The 22,875-nt window shown below is 41.3% G+C and overlaps 2 protein-coding genes across 2 annotated transcripts in view; one reads left to right on the forward strand and one right to left on the reverse strand.

The window, feature by feature from the left end:
- Nlrp2 (NLR family pyrin domain containing 2) overlaps window positions 1-10,653 on the forward strand; it is a 49,390-nt gene extending 38,737 nt beyond the window's left edge. Inside the window, exons 9-11 of the mRNA XM_036200330.1 lie at window positions 2,391-2,561; window positions 8,556-8,726; window positions 10,518-10,653. Coding sequence (XP_036056223.1) covers window positions 2,391-2,561; window positions 8,556-8,726; window positions 10,518-10,653 — 478 coding nt within the window. The remainder of the gene's footprint in view (window positions 1-2,390; window positions 2,562-8,555; window positions 8,727-10,517) is intronic.
- A 4,966-nt stretch (window positions 10,654-15,619) lies between these two features.
- The window catches only part of LOC118591934 (leukocyte immunoglobulin-like receptor subfamily B member 2), a 76,176-nt gene continuing 68,920 nt past the window's right edge, over window positions 15,620-22,875 (reverse strand). The window contains exons 18-22 of the mRNA XM_036200366.1: window positions 22,515-22,799; window positions 18,611-18,649; window positions 17,420-17,479; window positions 16,299-16,349; window positions 15,620-15,792 (exon numbers count right to left, since the gene is read on the reverse strand). Coding sequence (XP_036056259.1) covers window positions 15,620-15,792; window positions 16,299-16,349; window positions 17,420-17,479; window positions 18,611-18,649; window positions 22,515-22,799 — 608 coding nt within the window. The remainder of the gene's footprint in view (window positions 15,793-16,298; window positions 16,350-17,419; window positions 17,480-18,610; window positions 18,650-22,514; window positions 22,800-22,875) is intronic.

Genomic DNA, 22,875 nt, shown 5'->3' on the forward strand with positions numbered 1-22,875 from the left:
TCTCACTCAAAACAATCCTCCTGCCTTAGACTCCCATGTGATGTGCCATCAAGCCCAACTTGACTTCCTCTTCAAATATCCTCTTAACACTATAGAACACCAAGTATGCACGGTTGGATAGAGGTGGAATCAACTTGTTGACAAGTTCAATATGACCCTGGTATTCATCCTGGAGTATATAAAATCCATTTTCTTTTTTAATATAATTTTTTATTTTTGAGATTATATCATTACAACATTTTTCTCTTCCCTTTCTTCCCTCCAAACCATCACATATATCCCTCCCACTTTCTTGCAAATTAACAGCTTCTTTTCACTAATTTTTACTGTATGCATATATGTACATACCTACACATAACCTGTTGAAACCATATAATGTTTCTTATAGATGTTTTCAGGGCTGACCACTTGGCATTGGACAACCAACTGGTGGTCCCTAGGAATAGACAACCTCTCCTGCTCCTAGCTTTCCTCAGTTGCCTATTGTTCTTTGTGTAGGGTTGAGGCCTTTTCCCTGTCAGTTTTGCCAGTCCATTAATATCACCCTTATTCAGCTCATGTTTGGGCAGTCATGTTAGTGAGACTTTATGGGTGTAGCTTCTGACCTTCCTAGCAGAGACAATCTCAGAGTAAACTCTCTGATCCTCTGGCTATTTGAATATTTTCTACCTCTTCTGCACTCTTCCCTGAGCCTCAGGTGCAGGAGTGTGCTGAAGGTATACCCATTAGAACTGGGCTCCAGAACACTGCATTTTGATTGGTTGTGGTGGTCTTCAGTGGTCTCTGACTGTTGCAAAGAGGACATTCATAAAATTAATCTCCAAATAGTAATGGGGCTATACTGGCCACTCTGCAAAGACTGTTTTAGATTGACAGCCCTGCTATTCTAGATAACAGACTGGTCACTGGCAACTTTGAAACACTGGCTCTGTTGTGAGTCACCAGTACAGTTTGTTCTCATTTGCTTCCTGTTGCTGTGATTAATGCCGTGACAAAAAGCAACCTGGGGAGGAAAGGTTATTTCCTGTTACAACTTGTAGTCCATTGTGAAGAAGAATCAAGGCAGGACCTGGAGACAGGAGCTGGTGTAGAGGCCATGGAAGGGTGCTGTCACTGGCTTGCTCACTTTGCTTTCTTATACAACACAGGACTACATACCCCATGAGTGACACCCTCTAGGATGGGCCAGGCCCTCCCACATCAACCACACAAGCCAGTATTATGGAGGCACCTTCTTAGTTGAGGTTTCTTCTTCCCAGACGAGTCTAGCTCCCATCAAGTTAACCAAAGAATAAAATAAATAATGCAGTTTGTGTACAAGGTCCTGGGTTCCATCCTCACCATGAAAGGAAGGAAGGAGGGAAGAAGGAAGGGGAGCTGTCAGAGTTTCCTATATTTTTAATCTTTGTTGTACCTATGAGTGGCCATGATGCCTTCTTGGTTATTTAAATGTGATAAAATATTGAGTTTGTGGTTAGAGACAGAAGGAAAGAACGCCCCAATAACACACTGTGTAAATACCCAACCACTGGGATCCGAAGCTGTGAAGAACCTACCCACTAACTAGCCCTATCTTGAACTTATAGCCTAATTATGTTAGAAGGCACTATTATCAGTCCAGGCATGATGGCATTTGCCTCTAAAACCAGCATTTGGAAGTCACAAGGCAGGAGGATCACAGCCTAAGCTACAGAGTGAGACCCTATCCGACAAAAAAAAAAAATCAACACAGAAAGAGTCACTACCTTCCAAGATAACCAAACGCAGCCATGAAATGACAATTATCAGCCTTCATTAAGCACCTACTGGGTTACAAGCACCCTGCTAGGAACTTATCACTGATATATGCCCTCATCCATGAGGTACTATAATTTTAATGTTTTCTTTGTTGAGGGATGAGAGCTGCATTCACCTATGAGCTTAAGTCTTTAAAGGCCATTGGAAACTGTATCCATTTAATGAAGAGGTGTTACAGACTCACTTCATAGAGTCTTTGCCCTCTACTAGCCACAGGTAGTTGCCTAGGTTGACAATAGCAGGCATGCGGTTCCCTCTCAGACCAGTTAATTTTATTTTCTTATTTTTTGAGAATTTCATATATGTACACAATGCATTTTAATCATATTCACTCTCCACCTTCTCTATAGAAGTAGAATGGGGAAGTGGGACAGAAAAGAGGATCATGACAGTAAATAACACTGAGGATTTTTTTAAACCCATATGGAAACCCACTTTGACTTCATTCTAATGTCCTCATTTATTCCAATAACTCTAAGCTTAATTGAAACCATGGCTTAAGGTAGAAGGATGTGGTATGAGGGCATCATCCCAGAATGAACTAATGGGTTCCTTTGTTCCTGATTTTTTTCCCTGTGCATGTGGTTTTCCAGACTGTGGTCCTGTAACATCACCAGCGAAGGCTGCCGCCATCTCTCAAAGATGCTCAGCCAGGCATCGAGTCTAGAGCACTTGGATCTGGGGCAGAATTGTATCAGGACCCTAGGTACAAGGATTCTGTGTGAAGCGCTGAAGGAACTCCAGAGTAACTTGAAAAGTCTGTGGTGAGTTATGCCTTATTGAACTGTTGAGTTTCACTTGAGTCAAGTCAGTTGAGTATTGTATCACATTTTTAGTCTGTGTGTCTTATGGTTGGGGCACAGAGATCAAAAGAACATGAGGGGGGTTGGTTCTCTCTCTTCCCACCATGTAGGATCTTGAGTTCAAATCCAGAGCATCAGGCTTGGCAGCAAGGGCCTTTAGCACAGATCTCTCTCCACCCCAAGTTGACTTTTTTTTAATCACCTGGCAAGGGGATGGAGAAATAATAACCCAGCAGTTAAGATCACTTGAGGCTCTTACAGAGACCTCGTTTTATTCCCAAGCCTACATCTTGGTGGCTCCAAACCATCTAGCTCCAGGGAATCTACCACCTTTTCTGGTCTCACCAGGTACACAACCATGTGTGTGAAGTTTTAAAAAAATAGAAGTTAGCTAGTGGATATGATTGGTTGCCATGCAATCATGAGACCAGAGTTCAGATTCCCAGCATCAACATAAAAAAGCCAGGTGTGATGGTACACACCTATAATGTCAGTACTGGAAAGGCAGGCACTAGAGGATCTCTGGGGCTCATTATAGCCAAATAACTAACCCCAGGTTCAAATAGAAGCCCCTATCTCAAAATATGAGGTAGAGAGTGATGGAGGAAGACACACAGTATCAACTCCCAACCTCCACACACATGTGCAAACACATATACATTTACACACATAAGACATGCAAATGTCTACTCTGAAAAATTTTAAGAATGAGATGCATTGAGCTAAGCAGAAGCACCAACTGCTGCCCAACTCCTAGGGTTCATAGAGACAGGACTTGGGCATTATCCCTGTGACTGCCATGACGTCAGTGGAGCATCCTTGATTCTGTCCTATAAACCCCAGGGAAGCTAGGAGCATCAATTAATGCTCTTGATGACAACTCTTACCTGTGAGAGACTTGTGAAGGATAATACTCTGCATAGAATTGGGGTCATATTATTGTCACTTGGCATAATGTTCCCCTAGTTCACTCCCATTGTCACAGATATGGGGATTCCTTGTCTTTTTATGGCTGAGTAATATTCCATTGTAGATATTTACTAAGCTTTTCTCAACCCACCAAATCTGTTGGTGTTCCTTGGATTGTTATACTTGGTCTAGTATCAGTCTGTTTTCAATAAATGCCAGGAAAACTTAAAAAGCAAGACTCACAGAAGCAGAGACTAATATAGTGGTCTCCAAGGCCTAGGGGTGGAAAATGAAATATTGCTAAAACTTCCAGTTGTTATATAGACAAGTTGGGCGATCTAATATAGTGTGATGGTAACCAAATTATTTCTTTGTGGTCCTTCATGCACAAGAGACACCAAATCATCATGTTGTATACCTTGCATATAAAATTCATCAAATACTTTGAAACAAGTTTTAGTACCTGGTCCAAGCTGCCCTCAAACTTGCGCTTTTTCCCAGTTTCCCAAGAGCTAGGTTGACAGGTGTGTACCTCCATGCCTAGCTTGTCAATTAAATATTTTTAAAAGAGAAATTTGTTATCTGGGGTCTGTGACACAAGTTAATACAGTGTATTGTGTTGTTTGATTTCTACTTTGTAATAGAAATGCTTATACCTTTTAAAATTCCAGTACCCAGGCCATACCACAGAATAATCAAAAAAAGAATCCCTGGAGTGCTGTCCAGGTGCCAGGATTTAACAGACGAGAGAGACTCTTAAACTAAGAGTTGTAGTCCATCACTCAGGAGGGTGAGACAGGAAGGATTGAGGGTTCGCTGCCAGACTTGGTTACATAGTAAGACTCTCTTCAGAAATAAAACAAATTTACTTATGGTGTAAGACAGGATGTTTCCATAGATGTCTACATGAAGGGCCTCGAACTCACTATCCTCCTAACTCAACTCAGCCTCCAAGTGCCGGAGTTACACCATGCCTGGCTGATTCCGAATCATGTCTCTCATCAGTATTATTGCAGTCAGGCATCAGTATTTTTAATTTACCTTTTCTTTTTAAAAAAAAAGTTTTTTCTTTTTTTTAAAGACTTATTTATTATGTATACAGTGTTTGTTTGCAGGCCAGAAGAGGGCGCCAGATCTCATTACAGATGGTTGTGAGCCACCGTGTGTGTGGTTGCTGGGGATTGAACTCAGGACCTCAGGAAGAGCAGGCAGTGCTTTTAACCTCTGAGCCATCTCTCCAGCCCCTAATTTACCTTTTCATTTTAATGTTAGTATGTATTAATTATGCGTTATAATGGAGTCATTGTGAAATTTCAATGCATGTGTACAATGTATTTTGTCACCCTCCCTCTGATTGATCCCCTTCCTCTTCCCACCCAGGCCCCCTTCCCTTTGTGTGTGTGTGTGTGTGTCCGTGTGTGTGTCCGTGTGTGTGTCCGTGTGTGTGTCCGTGTGTGTGTCCGTGTGTGTGTCCGTGTGTGTGTCCGTGTGTGTGTCCGTGTGTGTGTCTGTGTGTGTGTCCGTGTGTGCATGTCCCAGTGAGTTGAACCAGGGTTGGCCATAGATAAGGAGTTACTTACAGAAGCATGGGCATCTTCCTAGTGGTTGCATCACTGAAGAAAATGTATCCCCCTTCCCCAGAAACCAAGAAATGCCTATAAATTCCCAGGAGGTAGGGGAGGCGTCAGTACTTCTAAGAGTCCACCATGGTTGCAATGTATGCTGGTGAGAACCCTGAAGTGTCATCTTCAGGATTATAGAGAGGGAACCAGCAGCCACTGTGTGATATGTGGTACAAACCTGCTGGCAGAAGAGTGGTGGTATCGGTGGTTGGCAGCCCTCTGGGGAATAGGTATGTAGCTCAGTGGTTAGTGCTTGCCTAGCATAGCTGTGGCCCTGGATTCCATATAATACTCTGTTGGCATACCAGCAGAGACACATACTTACCCATTTGCTCTGCGGCACTATTTCTGGGGAGATGGGAACAAACGTCTAATCATGAAAGATAAGGGATGGATGAGAGACCAAAGTAAGGACACCATCAAAGGCCACCTTGGTGAACCAGCGGGTTTATTGGGGTTACTTACAGGAATATAGGTGAGGAGTTATCTGCGGAAGCAGAAATGACTCAAAAACAGCCACATCCCAGAAGGGCAGGTAGCTCAAGAAAGCTAGGAACCTGAAGCAGGCTGCAAACCTGTAGGTGGTACAAGTTGGAGGATGTCTCTTCCAGGCAGCTCAGCATGTCTGAGGGTGTCTCTAGCAGCCCTTACTGCTAATATGTTCATAGTGTGGGGAGAGGGACTAGCACATCTGTCAGTTCCAGGGGCTCGCTAAAGCTATTGAGCTTTATTTCTGAGCTTAAGGAACTTCAAGATAAAATCATTCACCACCACCCCTCAGTGAATGATGCTTCAGCTCTTTGCTAACATCCTGTGTTAATGAACTTCCCTCTAAGACTAGATGTTTTGTCTTTGAGGAAATTGCTACACACCTGTCAACCCTAATTCCTTTGTGCATCATCTCACTCATGCATTCTAGGAAATAAGATGAGGTCTGTCTGCTATAAACATGGCTATCATGATAAAGAAAAAAAAACTATCATTGTTAAACACCTGCCAAGCCATGAGCTCAGTGCTTGCTATATGGAGCCCATTCAACATCCTGGACTATACTTAGCCCAAGGCCTGAGCTATAACCCTGTATATGTAACACTGTGTGCATGCCCATGTATGCACACATCACTTGATCACTTCTGTGGTACCTCATCTCTGTCTCCTGCACAGCTGACAACTCCAGATGGAGGAATGCTTTTTCCTGTACTGAACATAACCATTTTTCTGCTTTCTTAGAGTTCATTGAGGTCTTTGTCCAAAATGGAATTGATCTTTCTCCTCTACCTAAAATCTTCAATATAAACTATCCCTCCGAACAGATCATTTCCTCACTTTATGTGATATCCTCTCTCCATTCCTGTTTTAGAGTCCAGTCTATTCTGAAACCTTGGCACCCTCTTCCTGTTATCTAGAATTCAAACATAGCAACATCTAGGAGCTTGTGTTGATTTCACAAAACTGCATTCTGACCTCTTTGTTTCCTGTGGGTATTCTTCTTAAACTTTGTTTTTGTTTTACTACACTTATCTATTTTGTGGAGAAGGGAACTAGAGCATGCCATAACACAAGTGTGAAGGTCAGAGGACAATGAATGGGAACTGGTCCCTCCTACTTTGTGGATTCTAAGGATCCAATGCAGGTCATCAAGTTTGACCTTTATCCACCAATCCATCTCACTAGTCCTCCCCCACCTGTATCCCAGGCTGGCTTCAAATTCACTGTTTCAGAAAATAACTTTTAATTTCTGATCCTCTGAAGTGCTGGGACCACTGGCATACACCACCATGCCCAGTCTAATGTGGTACTGGTAATCAAACTTGAAGCTTTGTTCATTCTACCAACTGAGCTAAAACTCCAGTCACATTGAATAACTTTTATGGTCACTTTTATATCACTCACATCATCCCTCTGCTCAAAACCATCAGTGGCTTCTATCTCAGTCCAAGCAGAATCTGGCTGTGACTTGAGCATCTTTTGTGGGCTGGCCTCTGCCTATGACCTCATCTCCTACAGCCTTCTCTGGGTCTGTCTTGATGCTATGCTTTGTATACATCATGTACATATTTTGCTCTGTTCTGCTCTGCTTTATTACCTTGACCTGCCCTGACTTCTCTGCTTGCTTTATGGGGTCTCACTGTGTACCCTAGGCTTGCATCAATCTATCCAACCTACTGTCTTGGCCTTCCAAATGGTGTATGATTATACACATGTACAACACGCTCAGTTTGATACTGTTCCACATAACACTGGTAAGCCAACATCAGGCCCTTTCCCTGTCCTGGACATCTACTAATCCTAACTGCTACAATTCTCTTAACTCTCTCATACCACCCACAGATATTCCCTTCTTTCCTTTCATAATCTTTCCTTGTAAATGTCATACTACAGAGTATACACTATTTTGTTGCCCTGAGGGCAGAAGCTTTTGTTGCTTACTGTTGAGTGCTTGCAACTGTGTGCCTGTCATACAGGATAATGATCATAGCATTGGTTGAATTAATGAGCTATTTCTTAAATACATAATATTTTTAGTCTATGAAATTCTCATACATATATACCATGTATTTGGTTCATATCCATCCTTCCACTACCCCCAAGTCTTTTCTTAAACGACCTAACCCATCCCCTTCCCAACTTCATGTTCTCTTTTATTATTGTTATTGTTATAATAGTATTATCATTACTATTTTTATTAAATTATCACCCTTAGTCCAGTGAATATTGATCATATGCACATGAGTGTGGAGACATCAGCAACCTTCCATGTCTTCATCTCCAAAGTGATTCTCCTTCCATCAGCTGGGTGGGGACTCTGGAGGCCCTCCCTCATCCATGCTGAAATTGTGACTGGCTTGCTCTGTACAGGTCTTGTCCAGGTCGCTACGTTGGCTGTAAGTTCATGTGCATGATAGTCGTGCAGTGTCCAGATGACAGCCTTTCACACTGATCCTCTCCATGCTCCAGCTCTTAGTGTGTCTACCTCTTACAAGATATTTCCTTGAATAGAGAGAGGTTGATGCAAATGGCCCTCCACTGCTGAGCATTTCATTTATTCTCAGCATTGTGGCCAGTTATAAGTTTCCTTACTAGCCATATTCACTGTAAAAAGAAGCTTCTCGGACTAAACTTGAGAGCAACACAGATCTGTAGTTATACACATAAATGTTTCTTAGACAGTTTGACAACATGACTGTTTAGTGAACTAACAGCAGGTTCCCCACTTGGGAACTTTCAACTATGTTCACAGTACTAGAAATGCCTCATCTGCAGCAGCCTGAAATCCAATCAGAAAGCTATTGGTAACCCCCATAACTGTGCTGCCACTATTGTACCAATAAGCCTAGCTTGCATGGAAGGTGGCTACTGAAGTATGCAGGAATCCAGTGCTGGGTAAGACACAATGAGTTACGTTTTGTATTTTGTCTACAAGGCTGTGTGGATGCTTCATGACTCCAAACAACTGCAAAGACATTTCTGAGACTCTCAGAAAAAACAAGAGCCTGAACACTCTAGACCTGTCTCAGAACAACTTGGGAACTGATGCAGTCAAGACATTCTGTGAAGACTTGAAATGTAATGTTTGCCCCCTTCAAACACTCAGGTGTGATCCTATTTTCTATTTCATATATATTGTTTCCTACATGGTGGTTTTGGTGGAGGTGAGATACCCAGTGCTACTAAATGGTTTGCTGTTGACATCTGGCAATCAGCTTTATCCATTGACATTTGGTCACCAAAATTTTTTTTTAATTTTTCAAGACCAGATATCTTGGTATAGCCCTGACTGTCCTGAAACTCACTTTGTAGACTAGGCTAGTCTCAAACCCAGAAATCTGCCTGCCTCTGCCTCCTGAGTGCTGGATTAAAAGCGTGGGTTACCACATCCGGCAGTCATTCTTAACAACCTTCTCCTTAACCTTTCTGTTGCACTGATGGGGAAACTGGGTCGGATAATGAAGTCAACACTGCACAGGAGACCAAGAAGCCATAACTGTTAAACATTTGTCTTATTAGTGAGAGCAAGTCTAACATGGTGTCTCTAGAATAGTGTAAACCTGGTGTGATGGCTCAGCCCTGATTTCCGGATCTTGGGAGGTTCTGATAAGACTGCCACAATTGGGCTTACATTCTGAATGTCAAGCATTCCTTAGCCTGAGGTGCTCTTTTGAAAGAGCACAAATGAAAAAAGTGGCTGGGGAGATGGCTTACTTCAGGAAGTGACTGCTGCTCAAACATGAGCACCGAAGAACCCACATACATGCCAGACGTGAAGGTATGTGTTTGCCTCTCCAAAGCTGGGATTGCAGAGACAGGCAAGTCCCAAGCACTTAAACAGCTTCATCTAGCCTATCTACAAGCTCCTGTTTCAGTCAGAGACACTGATTCAAAATACAGTACGGTCAGGACTGAAGGATCCGTGGCTATGCAGTGTCTTCACTACAGAAACCTTTTCCCCCAATAAATCAATATTCAGTCTAAGTGTGTAATTCAGTTGGTAGTGTACTTGCCTGGGGTGTGCCTTGAATTTGATCCTCAGAACTGTATAAAACCAGTGTGGCAGTAAACTTGGAAAATGGAGGTAGGAAGATCAGGAAGGCAAGGCCATCCCCAGCTACAGAATGAGTTTGAGGCTAGCATAGGCTAAGGAGACCCAATGTGCTGGAGCTTGGAAGTTAACTTAGTATGTAAAACTCTTGCTGTGCTAACATGAGGACCTTAGTTTGAATTACCAATACCCACACGAAAGCCCTAGGCCATACGGGTCTATAAGTCCGGTACTTGGGGGTGGAGTCAGGAAGATTCAGGCAGCTTACTGACCAGCCAGTTTAATCAAAGAGGTGAATTGCAGGATGCCAGTGAGAGATTCTGACTCAAAAAAAAGTGAGATAGTTGAGAGGGGCGGGGGAGGTAGACAGAGGGCTCGGCAGTTAAAAGTACTTGCTGCCCTTGCAGGGAACCCAGGTTTTGTTTCCAGCACCCATATGGTGGCTCACAACCATCTGTAACTCCAATTCCATGGATTCAGTGGCCTCTTCTGAGCTCCCACAGGCACCAGGCACACATGTAGTACACATACATACATGCAGGCAAAACACTCATACATGAAAAAATAAAATCAGAATTTGGGCAGTAGGGTAAAGAATTGATTGTGAAAGACATCCCTATAACCACCTCTGGCCTCTAGATGAAGCCACAGGAGTTTAGTCCACTGACACATATGTGGGCACATATGCATATACCATGCACTCAAATAAAATTTAAAGTATCAATATGCAATTCTACCTTGCAGTATATTGTTAGTGACCCATGAGACATTTAAGGCATGTGGGAATTTTAAATGAAGTTTATTGAAGCAACAAGAAAACATTTTTCTCCCCTGGTTGTGACCTAGGTTGAAATTTGACGTTAACCCTGGTATCCAGAGGCTGATCCAAGAAATGAAAAATAGCCATCCACAATTGACCATTAACAACGACCGATCAGATCTGAAGGGAAAGGGATCTCCTTTGCCTCATTTCATCTTTTGAGGCCACCTGGCATCTCTACCCTCCAAATGAGTAATGGGCCTTGAAGGTGTGGATGAAGGCCCTTGCTCTGGTCACCCTCTCTGATTTGTTGGTAACTGGGCTCAATGTCTTTATCCTTTATTCCACACAAGTCACTGAACAATGTTACATGTGAAATGTTATATCACGGGTTTATTGAGAAATAAAGGTGAAAGCATTTGTAAAATACTGTTTACTAATGGGTTCCCACAAAACTGAAAAGAGATTGTAGGGTAATATATGACACCATTCCTGGGTAGATGTGAGCTACACACCACTAGATAGGGAGCCAATGACAGATCAAAGTATGGATACTATGAAAATCCAACTTGGTGAACCAATGAGATTTATTGGGGTTACTTTGCAGAAGAAGCATTGACTCAAAGATGTCTGCATCACCAAAATCCACCCCAGTGTGAGTGATAATTCAAAAAAGCTGACAATGTGGAGCATGATGCACAGCTTGCAGGTAGTTCAACAGGTTGGAGAGTCTCTGCCAGGCAGCTGGTCTTGTCTGAGAGTGTCTCTTAGCATCTTTATTACTTGTGCATGCTTAGAGAAGAAGGGCCCTAGTATATCTGGTCAGATTCAGGGTCTTTCTGAAGCATTGGCTTGCATACTTCCTGAGCTTCAGGATCTGCCCCACAGGGCAGGATGTTTCACCTTCCTTTAGACCACTCTGCACCTTAAAGTAATTCCCTCCAAGAAGGAAGGTGTTATCTCAGAAGAAATTGCTAGACAACAGAGGAGAATACACAACAGGAAATGAATGAGGCAATTGTTTGCACCTATTTCTATAGCCCTACCAGTGGATGCTGAGTTCTGCTTTTATGTTTTGTTTGCAGCAATGGGGATCAAGCCAAGGCCTTGCACAGCTAGGTGTAGGGAGTGGAAGAAGCCCTGAGAGAGCAAAAGCCTGACTGAATATGTATTATTTACCTAGGCTTGGCCATGTCCAGGACTCTAGTGCCTCAGCTCCACAGGATTAGCTAAGGCTTACTCACCCAGGCGAGGCAAAAGAGGGATAGCAAAGCTTTCCTAAAGAGTCAAAGTGCAATTGAGTGGCAAGTGTGTGTAAAGACTATCAACTGCAGCTTTTTTCCTCCTGGATGTTTACTCTTATGAGTCTGGGGTCACTCAGACCACCATGAACATGAATATATTTTAATATCTTAAGAAGCTTTTTATTTAAATATTGGCACCTGGGCTGATTGGTTCCAGGACTGCACCTGAGAGCACTCCCCAAACGCAGCCTTGAGTTACATCAGTCCAGGCCTTTTAAAGGCAAAGACCACAACATTACATTGTATTTTGCAGAGTAAGCAAGCTTGGTTACAAAAGCAGAAAGAGCAGTTAACCTTCTGACTTAACTATCTTGCAATAACAGCAAATTTTACAACTAAAGAACAGTCTTCAATGTCATGGGGAAAAGGGACGTGGGCTGCTAGGGTAAAGCTTGTCCAAGCTACAGGCTTACATATTATGGGAATATTTTGTTTATCTCTCAAGCATGGCAATTAAAACATTTAATGTTAACCATCGCATTTACAACCAAAAACTGCTTATCTACAGTGACCACCTGTCAAAATTCGCTAACCTCTCTCCTTGTGCTATACCTCATAAACACACTGATGTTCTGGGTTGCTGGAAGTAGTTTTTACCCTCTAATAGTAGCAGAAATTCATCTGATCCCAGATTTTCTTCATGGGTGTCTATCTGTCCTTTATTCACCATCTTGACACTCCAGTGAGGGTTTTAAGATCCACACTATGTGGGTCACAGTAGCTATGGAGTTTGTCTATCATTGAGTTACATCCCCATATGAATCTTGTGTTTGCATGTGTGTTCATTCATGTGCATGTGGAGACCAGAGGTCAGTGTTTGGTGTCTTTACCTTATTGAGACAGGGTCTCTTACTAGACTTGGAACTCCCTGATTTGACAAAACTGACTGCTCTGTGAACTTGTCTCCACCAATCCAGCACAGAGATTATAGGCTTGACTAGTTGTGATTTTGTTTTTGTAGCCCAGGAAGTTTCTCTGACCCAGGTTAAGAGCAATCTAGGTCTACAAGAATAAACTTTAAAATGTAGAGGGCGATTAGACAGCATACCCATTTAGCTAACTAACAATAGCAGGATACACACTAGAGGCTATGACCTCCCCAACCATAAACTTTTTATTTTAACCAGCGGTTTTTTTCATGGTTGTGTGTATTTGTATCTATATGTGCATGTACACATGTAGCAGGTGCCTGTGGGGGTAAGAATTGTGCCCTGAAGCTGGAGTTACAGGCAGTTGTGAGCCATTCGAATCAAACTCAGGTCCTCTTCAAAAGCAGCAGGCATTCTGAGCTGAGACATCTCTCCAGCCCTTTAATCGGGGTCTTAATTCATCTTCTTGATGTATATCTTATGTTACACTCTCAGACTCATCTACAAACCATACCCAACACTGAGACATGACATGAGGGATCACTATCATCTACATGAATGTTACAAATGTCTGGAGGTGAGCAAGCAAAGTAGTGTTTGTTCTCATGGCACTAATTTAACTGGATTGCCAGCCTCAGCCCATTACTGACTTCTGAGAGAATAAGTCTTTACCCTCCTGCAGATACTATGCATATACATGTTTTGGATCTATTCCCATTGTTAACCAGGAAGGAAGTTCTTGCTGTGAGTACTTTGGTAAGGTGTATAGCAAGATCATCCTTCCATAATGATGTCCACTTTAGCAATTCAGTGGCATTGTAGTATATCCATGTTTGCATCTCAAGGACACAAGGACTTGCTGAGATTGAATGGGTAAGGGGTTTCCTAGAGGAAGTAAACAGAGCTTATGGAAGTCTGTTCCTATGAAGCCATATTTCCCTGTCCTCTGCCATCTCAAGCACTCATGTTCCCAACCCCTTCCCTGTACTCCCCTCCCAGTTTACCCAGGAGATCTTAACTATTTCCCCTTCCTGGGGTGATCCATGTGTGTCCCTCTTAGGATCCTCCTTTTTACCTAGCTTCTCTTAGTTTGTGGATTGTAGCCTTGTTACACTTTGCATCTAATATCCACTTATGAGTGAGTATATACTGTTTGTCTTTCTGTGTCTGGGTTACCTTGCTCAGGATGACTTTTTTTTTCAGGTACATCCATTTGCCTCATGTGAGAAGCCTTAAGTTCCAACTACAACACCACAAAATAAATAAGCTCAAAAAAATCCCAATAGCAATATCTATCTATGGTAACAGCTAGCCAGCCACCCTTTCCATTGTCTCTAAGAAACACGTACTTTAACCTGAAGACTGAAAATACCAGCAAAATAGGATTTTCAGTTTCCAGGAAGGGACCAGCCCCTAGCTGGATGCCCAGACTTGACAGCAAAATGACAAGTATCTCCCATATAATACCATGTTTCCTTGGAGACATTGCTCCAGGTAGAGATGAGTACCAAAGAAAAGGGTTTTCCTCTTAAGATTTGGGGGTGTGTAAGACATTATCTTATGTACATTATCTTTTCCCTAAATAAATATTTAACAGACATAATAAAAATTGCACATTTTATGAGGTACACACATATACATTATTTAATATACCTTTTTATGTCGAAACATTTAAAAACCATTCTGTGCTCTTTAGACAGTACATTATGGTTATCTTGGTCACAAGACTGTATCTGTTTTAGAAATAGGGACTCATGTAGTGCAAGCTGGTCTTGAACTCAAGATCTTCCTGTCTCTCCTCCCAAGTACTAGGATAATAGACACTCTCTAGTTTGCTCAGCTGCCTTACTGAATTAAGTAAACTATTCAATGGCTCTTAGCACACTGGCCATGTTTGAAAACAATCACCTCTATCTAGTTCCAAAACAATCTTCACACTAAAAATCTATTGTCCTAAACTCATCAAGCAGTATTCCAGCATTCCCTTCCACTATCCTTCTCTCTATATGTAGTTGACTATTCTGGCTTTTCAGACAAGGTTAGGACCCTTTCTAATATGAAGGAAGCCATAGGTGTGCTTTGTTTTGTTTTTGAGAGAGTCTCCTTCCTTCTGTGTAGTCTTGCTTTATATGGTTTCCATCACATATGATCAATCTTAGGTTGAAAATATTAAGTGGAAAAATTCCATAAATTATAATATTCAAATTGTGTAGCAGGATAAACTCTCATGTCATCCTATACTATCTCATTATAGTACATGAATCAACCTTTTGGATGTGAATACACGGCCTGCCTGCTCATGGGGATGTAGTAGCCATCTTGATTAGCAGATCAAATGTCACAGAGCTTCTGGTCAGATACTTATTTTAATTGTGTCAAAATACAAAAAATATATGTAGGAAAAACATGTGTACAGGATTTGGTACTTATAGGCATCCATTTGGAGTCTTGAAATATATCTGCTGTAAACAAGAAAAAGACTATGCTGATCGTAGAGATTATTATATATTAATGAAAAGTAACACCCTAGCCGCCTTCCTGCAGAACAGATTTCCATTCTAAAATGTGACACAGATTTATCCAACAGTGACTCAAGATGGAGTTAGGGTAAAGGCTAAATCTATGGAGTACCATAGAGGAACACAGACTAGCAAAGAACACTAGATCTGTAAAGGATGAAACAGGTCAACTCGGTAAGCCAGGTAAATCAACCTAGAATCTATGTTAGAGAAGCTTGAAGAAATGCCATTACACAGGCCTGTCATGATATCTACAGTGTGCAAGGTATCAGGAAAGAGATAGACTTCCCTAGATTTTCCATCTCATGTGGAGTTCTCAGAACAAAGTAGACACTGACTCAACTGCTTGATCAAACACCAAGAAGGCGTATGGACCTCTGTCCTACCTTGTGGGCTCTGCGCTCATTCTCCACACACATTCTCGAGTGTATCCGTGACTGGGGCTCTAATGTTGATGAACCTTGAGCCAACCCCTGTCCTACAAGTCATGTTATTTCTAGGTCAGTGGGAGTGGTGGGAGTGGCCTTTGCACAGCTCTGATCCTATGTGGCAGGCATTTTTTCCGACTGTGCCAATGCTCTGCCAGGAGCCCCACCAGGAATACTATAATCATGGCACCAACGCATATCCGGACCAGATTCCCCTTGACATTGTGCTGGTGGGAAAAACCTAAACAAAAGAAAGTTGAAAACAGATACTAAAAAGGCTCGTCTTTAGGCCCCACTCCATATCCCTGATTGAGATTCTATTCTATTCCAACAGTTCAGATGCTCATCACCTTCCCATAGAGTCCTTCCATCCCCACCAAGGGTCAGAAGTGAATAAGTCCAATTCTTTATCCAGTGATACTCTCATAGATCCCTTCCTAGAATCCCAGTACAATCCCTCCTCAGACAACCAACACCTGGATTATATTGCTGGCCTATAAAAGATAAGTGTAAGAGATTGAAGGAGAGAGGAAATGTCCTTATTTGACTATTGGGGAAATTTCAACCCTCCCATTTAATCTTCATGATCACTTCTGAATTCCATATGCTAATATTCTACTCCTCTTGATGTCTTATGCATCAGGTCCCAAGAGAACAGATCTACATATTCCATGTACAGGGAAAATAATCTGCTCTGAATGCATAGATGGAATACAAAAGGAAGTGGATATGGACAGGACCACTTACCAAAGGGAGGGCTTGATCCCTCTGGAGAGAAAGTGATATTCATAGACTTCTCTAAGAATGAAAAAAAGGGCCAAGGGTGAACAAATGAAAACATTGTCCCTGCTGGAGATAAACGTGTTCTCATGTATTTGTGAGGCAGAAGTCCATGGCACTTAACAAGAATGCAAACCATAGAGTCAGGCTGCTCAGATTGACTTCCCCATAAAGCACTTATTGTATAAGGGACCTCTGAGAAGTATCTCAACAACTGTGAGTCGATGCTATCATCTACCAAGTGGAATTGATACTATTATACAATGGGTTGACTTATAGTACAGATTAAGCATTGCTAATTGATTGTATTATCTATCAAGTGGAATTGATACTACAATGCAATGGGTTGACTTAGCAATAATAGTACAGATTAAGCATTGCTAATCTTGAAATCCAAAACATGAAATTACAAAATTTGATTTTTCTAAGCAGTGACAGGATGCCACAAGTGAAAAAATATCCACACCTGATTTTCATAGGACAGACTTCAGTCAAAACTCAGATGGTCTGGGAGGAATTGGGGAGGGGAATGAGTATGATCAAAATATACTGTATGTACAATTTTTTAAATAAAAATAATTATGTAAAATTGCCTTTAGGCTATATGTATAATGTGCATATAAAACATAAATGTGGGCCTGGTGTGGTAACACTCATCTTTAATCCCAGCACTTGGGAAGCAGAGGCCAATGGGTCTTTGTGAATCTGGAGCCACCCTTGTCCACATAGCAACTTTGAAGCCAGCTAGGGTTACATAGTGGGACCCTTCTACAAAAACAAATAAAAACATAAATGGGGGTCAGAATGATAACTTGGCTGGTTAAATGCTTTGCCTAGCATACATTAAGCCCTAAGTTTGATACCCAGCACCACTGAGCATGATGGCACATGCCTGAAATCCCAGGACTCAAGAGGTGAAGGCAAGAGAACCAGAAGTTGAAGGTCATCCTCTGCTGTATAGTGGGTTTGAAGCCAGTCTAGGCTACATGAAATTCTGACTCAAAGAAAAATGTCTACAGACTTTGCTAGTAGGAAACAGAAACCCATCCCAGTGCCCCTTTTGTTTTAAGCTTTAAATGCCTACTTACCAGTTGTAGATAGCTTGGTTGTGGGTAAGACAGAAGGTCTCTTGGAGGCTTCTAAGAGTTCTGAGCAGGAATATTATGAGGAAATAGAATAAGGACAGTTCATCCCAAGTGGCCCCACTCTCCAGACCCTTTCTGAGGTATCTGAGTTCTCTAAGGTTCCCTGGCACACATTGCCCAACTGCTGAGATTACTAAATTCAAATATCCCAATGGCTTCAAAGAATTGGACCGTTTCTCAACTGATAGCCATTTAAATGTTTCCACTTTGGGGCCAGTATGAATGATGCTGTTATAAGCCTTCAAGTATAGGAGCTTGTATGAACCTAAGTGTGGTGGTCTGAATGGGAATGCCCCTCCATGGGCTCATATAATTGAATGTCTCTTACCCAGCGGGTAAAATTGTTTGGGAAGGTTTAGCAGGTGTGGCCTTGCTGGAGGAGGTATGTCATGGAGGGCGGGGGCTTTTAGGTTTCAAAAGCCCACATCAGTTAGCTCGCACTCTCTCTGCCATGTGCTTGTAGATCAGAATACAAACTCTCAGTTACAGCTACAGTGCCATGCCTACCTGCCTGCTGCCATATTCCCCCTCCATGATGGTCATAGACTCACCCTATGAAACTGTAAGGCCAAGTAAACTCTTTTTTTCTATAAGTTACCTTGGGCATAGTGTAAATATCATGGCAATAAAAAATATAACTAAGACAATAAGTTTTCAATTTTCTTTTCCTTTTAAGTTTTTAATATTTTTTAGTGCCAGCCCAAGAATTTCTGAATTACTGGGTCACAAGATAATTCTGTTTAACTTCAGAGAAACTAAAAGTTTTCAAATTATATGCTTTATTTGACAAACCCCACACCTGCAGTAATCTTTCCAACACATGTCATGATTGCTTTGGTTGGTTGGTTGGTTGGTTGGTTGGTTGGTTGGTTGGTTGGTTGGTTGGTTGGTTTGTGTTTGTATAGTGGACACATGGTATGTGAATTGTATCTCAGTTTTAAGCAGGTGTCATAAGAGAACCAGTTATTAGCCTCTTGTTCAGGAGGCTCCAGTGTCTTCTATGAGACTGCCTATTATTTTTACCAAAATGTTTTCTGGCCCATTAAGCCTATGAGTATACACCTCTTGAAATTGGGGACTACATTTGAGGGCACCTTCATTGTAGAACTTCATTCCCCAGACACCAGAAACTACTGAACTCACCTGTTGTGGGAGATGGAGTGGCAGAGGGTCCTGAGAAATCAGAAAAAGAGAAGTCAGTGCCTTGTAAGTCTGTTAACTACGAATTCTGAGCAAAGAATGAAACATTTCTATGACTTGATTTTTCTCACATAGCAAATGAGTATCCAGATGCTTCTATTGCCAATGGGTTGAAAAGCATGCTTGGCATGCTCCCTGGTGCACTCTACAGCTGCTTTCTTACCTTTGTCTTCCACAGACTCTTGTCACCTATCCCCTCACTTGTCAGTTGCCACTTGACTGGCACTTGACCCCAGGAATTATATGTGGAGACAAGAACCATGGGTAAAGTTGTGGAAATGCATCAGGAATAATGGGTGAAAGGGAGTGAGTGGTGGGAGAGGAGGTAATATTTAAAACAGTATACAGTATTCTGAATGTTAGAGTGGAATAGCATATGGTAGTCATATGATAGTCTTTTATCCTTTTATTTATTTATTCATTTTTTTAATGCTTGTAATTGACTATGGGTGCCTTGAGCATGCTGAGTATATGCCCTAACAGAGATACATTCCATTCATTATTTTAAATCATATTTATAATCTATAACAATTCAGGCTTTCAGTTTTTTAATAATGTTTTCTTGTTTCTATTCTATAGAAAAATCATAAACTGGACATAGTGGCTCAAGCCTATAGTCCCAGCACTCAGAAGTTCAAGGTTATCCTCCACTACAGAATGAGTTCAAACCAGCTTGGGATACATAAGACCATGAATTTAAAAAATAAAATTTTAAAAGGAGAAAAAATATTAAGTTCTATAAAAAATCAAAGCAAAAGTTAGAACTCAACAACTCATGAATGCAAAATAACTGTTGCTATGCTATTATATGTTCACTGGTTTCTTATTTAATATTTTGAGAATTTCTTACATAGGTTCTGTATCATCATTTCCACCACCTCACACTTTCTCCTCTCTAACTCAACCCATGTCTCCCCTGCTCCACCTCAAATTCATGACCTCTTCTTCATTATTGGTGTGTGTGTGTGTGTGTGTGTGTGTGTGTGTGTGTGTGTGTGTATGCAATATATAACCTATTGAGGATATTTAGTGTTGTTCGTATGTACATGCATTTCAGGCTGTCCCACTTGATACTGAATAAACTATCAGGAGGCTCATCCCTGGGAAAGATGAGTTCTCCCTCTCTCAGCAACCATTTATTGCCTGCCTGTAGCTCTTATTCAGAAGTGGGGCCATGTGATATTTCACCCAGTTGGCAGTGTCAACTGGAACCATCATTATGCATGTCTTGTTTGGGCAGCCATATTGTTGAGATTTCATGGTGGCAGCTTCCCTGTCACGTCTAGAAGATATATAGTCATCCTGGTCATCTGTCTTATAATCTTTGATATGTTTATATCTCTTTTTCTTGGTAAACTAATCATTTTTATTCAGGCTGTGTTATTACCATAGAGTCATAGACAATAAAACTGCTAAAGGATAAAATCTAATAATTAGTTGTGGTTTGGAGAATCAAATAAGAAAAACCTTCAGATTTTACTTTCCAGGTAAATACTGTTATATTTTTTACAATAAGTATGTGATATCTCTTGGCTCTCAACCTATTGGACCAAGAGATGCCTAAGAAACTAGGAACACACATCTATAGGTGTGTCTATGAGAACATTTACATCAAAAAAGGATCCAACATAATCAGTGGATTTACCCACTGATAGATTCAAATCAAATTCTGAACGTGCTATGGGGTAGTGGGAGAAGTGTGGAGGGTGCAGCATGATTGGAGGAAGTCATTTGCTGAGGGTATGTCTTTGGAGAGTATAACTTGACTTAGTCCCTTCCTATGATCATTTTCCTTCCTGGCTACCATGAGTTCAATGACCTTGCCCTAATACATCTTTCTGCCTTTGAGGTCTTCTGCCTTACCATGAGCCCAGGAACACAGAAGCAGAAAACCATGAACTGAAGCCTCTGAAATTGTAAATGAAAATAAATCCTTCCTCCTTCAGGTTTATCCCAGGCAACTTTACACAATGACAAAATACAGAGAATGGTATGGATCCTAGGCTTCCTCAGAGGCCCTGATGAAAGGACAAAAGGATCCTAGTTCCGTGTCCTTAAGGTTTCAGTTCCTGGGAACTTGGCTTTTCCCCCTGAAGAGACTGGAGTTGTCGGTCATAAGACCACTATGAGCTTACTCTGTGATACTCTTGAGATACCATGTTCCCCTTGTGCAGCATAGCTTGATTAGCCTTCTGCTGACTTTATCCCATAGTATGATAGTTTCTACTGACTTCATCCCATTTCTCCCCTGGAAATAGTAAATAAGATGTGTTTCTTAATCAGTTTGCTTTACATGTCATAGCATTGCAAGACCTCCAAATCCCAAGCTTCCTTATCTTCTCTGTCTTCAGTCCTCTTTATCTTCTGATAACCTAGTCCTCTCTTCCAGGACTTTGTCACTGAAGAATGACCCACTGGTCCAAATCAACTTTAAACTGATAGACCCAAAGTGTTCCCCAAAAAATATAGAAACAAAAGAGATTTTGCCACTAAACTTTCAATGATGCATTTTGTTTTATTTAATTTGATTATTTTATATACCAGAGATCTTTTGTAACTTCTTGTTGTCTTTAATTGGTTTTTTAATTTGATTATACTGAATTATGTAAGGCTATTTTGTGTATCTGTATACAAAAATGCATATACCTGTATATGTGTGTGTGTGTGTGTGTATGTGTATGTGTGTGTATAGGTATGTAATGTACTTTGAACAGATTCTCCTTGCCCTGCTTCCTCCACTTTCTCATCCCTTCCATTAGTCCCCTAGACTAGTGGTTCTCAATCTTCCTAATACTGTGAACTTTGAATACAGTTCCTCACATTGTGGTGACCCCCAACCATACATTATTTTTTGTTGCTACCTCATAACTGTAATTTTGCTACTGTTATGAATTATAATGTAAATTTCTGTGTTTTATGTTGGTCTTATGTAACCCTTGTAAAAGAGGCATTCCACCTCCAAAGTGATCACAACCCACAGGTTGAGAACCCTGAATAGTTCTGCTCCACCTTTCCTGTTGTATGTAAATATATGATTTTATGATTCTATATAAATCTCTGACCCACAAATGAGAGAGATCATGTGATATTTGTCTTCATGGCTAAAAATTCCCCTTTGTTTAAGAACTGTATTTAATTTTCTTTACCTATCCTTCTGTTGATGGACGTGTAGGTTGGTTCCATAACTTAACTGTTGCAAACAGTGTTACAATTAAGTGATGCTATGCAAGTGTCTGTGCAGAAAACAAGACTGAGTTATACATTTTTAGTTTGCTAGAGAAGATCTATATTGACTTCCATAGTGACTGGACTGTTTTATAGTCCACTCTTGTCCACATTCTCGTCAGTATTTCTTATTTAGTTTTGTGTTGTGTTGTGTTGTATTGTATTTGATGACCACCATTCTGACTGGGGTGAGTTGGAAATCTCAAAAATCCTTTTAATCTGCACTTCTCTGGTGCTAGTGATGTGGAACACCTTTTTGTGTTTATTAGTCCTTAATCATCTGAAAGGCTGAATATTTTTTTCTTGATGCATTCTTTAGGTCAGTTTTATAACTTACCTGTTGTGGTTGGAACTGCAATGATTGACAGCTTTATTTTATAGAGGTAAGACCCTTCACAGACTTGAGATATTCACAATGTTAAGGTAATAAATTTGTGTTACGGTGAGCCAGCAAGAGTCCGTGGTGATTTGTTATATCAGCTGTAGGACCTTCATACATCTCCAAAGCTGATTGGAGCTGGAGGGTCTCCTTGTTCATACCTCCAACTCCCTTGAAATTTCTACAAGGGATTACATATGCAAAAGAAAAGAATCTTGTATCTGGACCACTTACCTGTAACCACAAGCACCAGGGGGTCACTAGGGGCTGACCACAGGTATGGAGATGAGCTGGAAAAGCTGTAACACTGGTAAGTCCCACTGTGAGCAGCAGTCACTTTGGTGATGGGGAAATCAGCCCCATCCCAATTTTTGGTTCCCTTGTACTGCCCAGTATCCCCCTCTTTGTATAGAACAAATTGATCAAAATTTTGTGGGGTCTGGCACTTCAGTGTCACGTCCCTGCCTGGAGGGACTGCTGAGCTGGGATGAGCTGAGAGTGAAGGCTTACTGTAAACGCCTGGGAAGAAAGAAAGCTGTGTTAAAGACAGGAAACACACTGGGGAGATGACTCTGTAGATAAAACGTTTTCTGTG

The sequence above is a fragment of the Onychomys torridus genome, chromosome 1 (genome assembly GCF_903995425.1).
Source record: "Onychomys torridus chromosome 1, mOncTor1.1, whole genome shotgun sequence".
Lineage (NCBI taxonomy): Eukaryota > Metazoa > Chordata > Mammalia > Rodentia > Cricetidae > Onychomys > Onychomys torridus.